The sequence below is a fragment of the Palaemon carinicauda genome, chromosome 19, assembly GCF_036898095.1.
Source record: "Palaemon carinicauda isolate YSFRI2023 chromosome 19, ASM3689809v2, whole genome shotgun sequence".
NCBI lineage: Eukaryota > Metazoa > Arthropoda > Malacostraca > Decapoda > Palaemonidae > Palaemon > Palaemon carinicauda.
In genome coordinates, this window is record NC_090743.1 from 85,259,660 (window position 1) to 85,266,246 (window position 6,587).

At 37.5% G+C, this 6,587-nt stretch overlaps 2 protein-coding genes across 2 annotated transcripts in view; one reads left to right on the forward strand and one right to left on the reverse strand.

The window, feature by feature from the left end:
- Positions 1-1,486, reverse strand: part of LOC137659111 (SCAN domain-containing protein 3-like) — a 10,201-nt gene extending 8,715 nt beyond the window's left edge. The window contains exon 1 of the mRNA XM_068394189.1: positions 1,307-1,486. Within this exon, the coding sequence (XP_068250290.1) occupies positions 1,307-1,486 (180 nt within the window). The remainder of the gene's footprint in view (positions 1-1,306) is intronic.
- A 2,278-nt stretch (positions 1,487-3,764) lies between these two features.
- Positions 3,765-4,943, forward strand: LOC137659112 (piggyBac transposable element-derived protein 4-like). The gene is made up of 2 exons (XM_068394190.1): positions 3,765-3,878; positions 4,380-4,943. The coding sequence occupies exons 1-2, from the start codon at positions 3,765-3,767 to the stop codon at positions 4,941-4,943; spliced, it is 678 nt and encodes a 225-aa protein (XP_068250291.1).
- The last annotated feature ends 1,644 nt before the right edge of the window (positions 4,944-6,587 follow it).

The window sequence follows — 6,587 nt, forward strand, 5'->3', positions numbered from 1 at the left end:
TGACCCTTTACACAGTCCCTTTCCTCCATCGAACATCTAAGGCTTTCTTACTTAACATTTACGGTAAAGAAGACTGGGTCTCCATTGATCGTCTTAAACCTACTGTATGTATCTCCTGCAGGATGACTTTCTTAAAGTGCGCCTCTCCTGAGCAGGTCATCCTATTTCGCATGTATGTTTTTTTTAGGGGAAGCCTTATACCGCACGTATTGCACAGACACTCATACACTGTAACCGTATTTGTGTTATTTTTATATATCGCTCTCTCCTCGCACTGATAACAACATTACCTTGCCTATTCATGAATCATTTTGTTTAAATTTTTAGACGTTCTAGCTCAGAATATCGTGTATATAAACTCATGATCCTTTGAAAGTTAGTTGCATTCAGCTTGCACCTCAGTAATCACCTTACGTTACTCCAACACAGTGTCTACTCCTCCTTTAGTACTGTTATAAAGATAATAATCTTTCATTTCCTTTTTTCTCTTGTACTTTCATTAATTGCAGCATCATAATTCATTATGCTCAATAAGACAAGATTTTTACCTTTATTGGGAACATATGAGGTCACTGATACATCCTTCTTGAAACAAATGAAGTTTGTGTATTCAGTAGGGTGGATCGTTTTTTCACGTTTTTCGATTTGATTTTAGCGGTAGAGCGGAAAAGGTGTGAATGGACATCAAAATAACTTGTGAAAAATCTGAAAGCTCTGAGACAATATCTTCAGCTTACACAAACACACTGAAAAATGGAAAAAGTGGGAAAAAACACCCTCCGGTTCATTATCATTTAGAAACATAGTTTTAATGCAATCACGTTCCGGTAGTTTCCATTTGAAAGTGATTTAAATACTCTTCAATATAGAGTAAGTGTGTTTTCTTCGGCGAAACCATCTTCTGCTTCCACAAATAGCTTGAAAATTTAGAAAAATACCAGAAATACCAATAATTGATGACTTCAGATAAATTGAGCTCATCGTCATAAATATGGGTAATATGACATATTGCATTTATTTTGTTAAATAATGAATATTCTAACTTGCACAGCTCTTAGTTAATGTTTTCTCTAATTCTATTTGAAGGAGATAACACAATCCAGAACTCACCACGAGGAGGTGGCTGTACGACGAGTTCCGCCCTACCCAACCCATCCTCCCTTCCATTACAAATACCTGTGTATTAAACACTGTTTTCAGTATTCTGTTTAATAAAGAAAATACTGTTTTTTAGTTTCAAATTTGGGTAGTTTTTCCTTCCCTCAATTTGGTTTCTTATAAAACCATCACGAGCAGCTGCCCCTACAACTGATTTTGAAGCCTGTGTTACTAATTTAATGTTTCTTTCTACCACCTGGGTATGACAGGGAAAATCTGGGAGAGCAGAGGGCTTCTCTTTGGATTTAATCAGAGATATAATGTACTCTGACAATACTCTTCTCGTGAGAGGGGGTTCTGTCTGTTGGATGTTCTGCCAATCGATCATCAAATGAAAGGCAGTAGCATGAAATAGTAGCTTCGGTTGTTGGAATTTCCGAATTGTATTTCTATGAATTGGATTCTCTCTTGCTTTAATTATTCTTCTGTAGCCAATCTAACGAATGGCTGGAGATTCATCATGAATCATAGCAATAAGCAGATTTTCATGCTGAGCAAAGAAAGCATTGTTTTGCAAAACTTGGTGGACAATATTTCTGCTTTCATCTGACAAAGAACGAGACTTTGTTATCATTGAGAACGAATGCTTTGCACCATTGCTTGCAGAAGGTTTCATCTTGATACTGAACCATACTGGAACATATACTGCCATGATAAAGTTCACAATCTCAAGCAGCTGTGATGAAGGACTTTCGTTTGAAATGTAAAGACGGAGAATACGACTTGCTGTTGTTAACCATCTGGTGTCATGTATTTTCCCTGGTTTCATGAGTGCCAATTGGCTGGAACAGTCACCAGATGCTACCGCTCTGTATATTTGTAGCATATATGCTCGATCAGTACTTAAATCTAATGAATCAAGTTCAATGGTTTCACTAGGAATTGGATTGAATTCTATTACAGGTAGTTTTTCACAGTCACTCAGATGTTTGCCAATGGGTCCAGTGAAGCTTGATGGACCAGATGTTTGACCATCATAATGACTTATCAAGTGACGGAGAGGTAGCTTGTTTGCATGTAATAGACATACAAACCAGTGAAGAGGCCTGTTGAGTTCTCTTCTAGGAGTCTTATAACTCCTCCTCTATGACCTGTGTTTACAGCTGTTCCATCGCAGCCTACAGCCACAATGCTACTGGTATCAATATTGTGTGACTGCAGATAATAAATTATTGATAAAGAAATATAAGAAGCAGATCCTGCTATTGGAGCTAAGTGGCCAATATAAAGTGAACCAGGTTCTTGAAGCAATACTACATGCTCTTCTTGTGCAAACCTAACATACTGCTTTGATTCTACAATTTCTCCTATTTTTGTTGTGTCCTTCCTTCCATCAAAATATATACTTTCAAGTGGTTTCAATAATTTCATGTTTTCTTGGACTTCTGACCTTGCTCTCTTTCTGGCTCTCCGTACTTTATTTCTGTCAACTACCAAGGATGAGTCACATTTATTTACAAGGCCAGCTCCTTCTAACACAGCAGAAGCTATTGTTGTAGCTGCTCTGTCAGACACTCCTGTTTTGTCCGACATCACTGCAAAGCTGTCAAGTGATACTCGCTGCATTTTTTCTCTCGTATCAAGTCTCCTTACTGTGGTTGAACTTGGTTCAAACTCTGATGAATTGCTATTTTCTGAACTGTCTGTTGAAGAGGAAACTATTGAAAGTGACATATATGACTGATCAAAGTTATCAGTCGTTTCTTTGCTTGTTGAGGGCCCCGGTTCAGAATGATGCAGGTGCAATATGTCTGAGTTTTCTCTGTTTTCTTTTTCATCTTGGCCGTCAATAAAGCATCCACAGAGCCAATAACCATCTTTCTAGTATTTCTTTAATCTATCAAGAACTCCCTTTCTTCAAGTGGCACTTTGCTGAGTCGACTACAGGAGCAGAACTCAAAATCTTCACATTTACAAGCACTTGCATCAAACAGTTTATTTTTTTTTCTGCTTGTGTTTGAAAATCTTCTAAGTTTTTGCAAGTTTTTCTCACTTTTTCTCACTTCTACTAATTTCTTCATCTTCAAATATTTTGAATGATAACTTTTTAACGTGTCATAGATTCTCTTCTCAGAAACAGTTGGAATTGAGGCTCTTTTCCAAACATTCATCACGTGGGAAACTACACAATCACTAATATCTTTAAATGAAGGTTCTTTGTTTGAAGTTATTTTTAGTAGCTGCCTCACGAAAAGGTAGTGTTTCATCACATCCTGATAAGTAGGAAGATTAACCCTTTCCACTCCATGGGCTACCCGTAGTAGCCCAAGCAAAATACGTCGTCCTAATACTTGGGCTACCTCTGGTAGCCCACTGAAAAGATCTTATTCATTCATAAACTGTTTCTAATAATTAAAGTTATTCGTTGTTTAAATCGTTGCTTCGTTTGCTGTGGTTCTTTAAGATTAATATTCCTCGTTTTCTTAGTTAATCATATCCCGCCTTTTCCTCCAAGACAAGTTAGATTAACAAATAAAGGCAGACACACACTATGTCCATTTCTCAGTGCGTTTGGCCTCGTTCAGCAGCAAGTACCGATTGTGATCGACTCCCGTCTCACCAGCTAATTTCCGAGGTCATCGCTTTTCAAACACTTATCCTATATCATGGCTTCATTGAAAAGGTTTTTGCAATCTACGTCGGAAATTTTAGAATGTCTTGAAATGTGTCCTTCAGAAGATGATTTTGTAGCCATCGACGAAAATGAGGAAAATTGCGATGTTAGTTATAACGGGGTTTACATGGACATGGAAAATAATGCTTCATCCGATTCCGATTCTGAGCACGCTGCCAGTGACTTTGACGAGAGGCTCTTCGACTCTCCACGAGAATTGCTAGAAGTGAACGATGAAGAAGGTAGTGACAGTGACGATGAAGAAAATGAATGGGAAGAATATAATGAAGACGTGCATAAACTAAAAGAATATCCTCTTACGGGGAAACAACAGTTTTTCCCCCTAGAGCTGGGATGCGTATCCCACTAGATTTGTTCCATTTATTTTTTCCTTGGAGTTATTTCAATTCATTGCCGATGAAACAAATAATTATGCAAGGCAAAATATCAACGTAAAACGTCCTCTTCAGCAATAATCTGTTTGGCAAGACTGGAAAGACGTAACAGCAAAATAAGTAATGGCCCTTCATGGATTGCACATTTAAATTAGGTTGCTTTGGAAGATCTCTATCAGTGATGTTTTTAGTGCCAGAAAAGTTGATTCCAGGGAATTCACAAAATCTGTTTAACAGAAAACGATTCTTACAAATTTTCTAGGTCCTACATGTGTCTCCTCCGAGTGAATCTAATGACTATTTTTGAAGGTCGGCGATCAAAAGATCGTCAAGTGATAGATTATGTAATGCCTCGATTTCTTCCATATTATCTCCCAGGAGCTAGTTTATCAGCCGATGAGTCCACTGTCCCATTCAAAGGTCGCATTGGATTCAAAATGTATAATCCAATGAAACCAACAAAATGGGGTCTAAAAGTGTTCGATATAGCCTGCTCAATAACTGGATATGTTTTAGCGCTAATACCGTATTATGGCAAAGCAACGACAGACATTCTTGGCAATGCTAACCATAAATTCAATACTAGAATCATATTGGAATTAGTGGACATGGTTATAAAATCAACGAAATCCAGCGGATACCACGTGTTCACTGATAGACTATATACCAATCTTCAGTTATCTAAAGAGCTATTGCTGCGAAAAATTCATCTGACCAAGACTATTCAAACAAATCGAGCAGGATTTCCAAATAATATAAAAAAAAGGGCAAGATAAAACTCTCCTGGTAAACACGGGTCATTTTGCAAGAGTAACCGCTATCACCTTCTTAGGCCTCTTTCACACAGGACGGTAAATACTGCATGCAGTAAAAAAACTGCAACAGTATTTACTGCACGACCTCAGCGGACATACAATATGTATACTTCTATTCACACACGACAGATTTTACTGCAACGTTAAATTTGCTACATGATGCCTGCGTTTGTACTGCTAAAACTGGTGCAGTAGATTTACTGCAACAGTTTAGCTTTATGGTTTTTAATAGTATCTTTCACACTATGCAGATTTTACTGCACCCCCTAGTATGTTTCAGACAGTAGGTCAGCGAGGGTGTGTGCATATCCCGCTCCTACAAGAGGTAAGGATAATTAAAACTAATTTCTTTTTGTTACTCAATGTAATATGTAATGAATGCATTTTGTAATGGCAATATATGAACATATTTTTATAATGAAATAAAAGTTAACTTTTTGTTATTCTAAATCTTATTTTTATCATTCTAAATCTTATCATCTAACTATATTTACAGGTTAAACGATGAGTGCAACTGACAACGAAAAACTTATTTTAGCTGTTGAAAAACACCCTGCACTGTGGGATACGGCCTGCAGCGACTATAAAGACAGGCTTCAAAAAGCCAATGCATGGAAGAGCATCTGCGAAGAAGTTGTGGAAATTTATTCAGAAATCGAAGATGGCAGAGCAAGAAATGACGTTGGTAAGTAGAAATAGTTGCATATTATATGTAGTTGTTTTGCCATGACACTGAACCACTGTCGCTCACAAAATAATCTGCAAACATATCTCTGATGCGGTTAGCTCCTCTTCCTCCTTGTTGTCGACCAATATTTGCAACGGTTTGTAATTCATCGCTATTAGTATCATCATGAACTCTGTGTCCATCTCTTGTTCGCACAAAATTATGAAGCACGCAATAGGCTTTTACGATATCTATTGCTAAATCCTTAGACACATTAAGTGGACGATGGAAAATCCTCCACTTGTTGGACAATATTCCGAACGAAAATTCTATGTACCTCCTTGCACGTGATAAATGCTAGTTAAAAATTCGTTTTTTAGTTGATAACATGCGGCCTGCATATGGTCTCAAGACTGTTTCTGATAGCCCAAAAGCCTCATCAGCGACAAACATAAACGGCATTTCAATGCTGCTGTCCTTTGGTAAAAATTTTGGTTTTGGTATGTTTAGATTACCACTTTGTAATGATTTGTAAAAAGAGGATCTTTTAAATATTGTCAAGTCACAATCCTTTCCGTATGATCCAATATCAATGTACAAGAAGCAGTAGTTGGAATCGCATACAGCTAAAAGCACAATTGAAAAGAAATTTTCATAATTGTTATACAAGGATCCAGAATTATTAGGGCTAATAAGTCTGACGTGTTTGCCGTCTATTGCCCCCAAACAGTTGGGAAAATTTGCGTTTTTTCAAAGTCTTGTGCTATGCTATTCCAATTCTCCTCCGTGTACAGAGGAAAGCATTTGGCTTGCAATGCTTGCCATATTTCAGTACAGACCTCCCTTATTGCTGCACTTATTGTTGATATTCCTAGCCGATAGGAATAATGCAGCTCTGTCATTGTGCAACCAGTGGCTAGGTATCTGAAAAGAAAAAA

Excerpts from the sequence above, each read along its gene's own strand:
- LOC137659112 (XM_068394190.1), top strand. The coding sequence starts at position 3,765 with ATGGCTTCATTGAAAAGGTTTTTGCAATCTACGTCGGAAATTTTAGAA. Across the intron at positions 3,879-4,379 it reads AAAATGAGGAAAATTGCGAT|GGAATTCACAAAATCTGTTT; the intron begins GTTAGTTATAAC and ends AGTTGATTCCAG.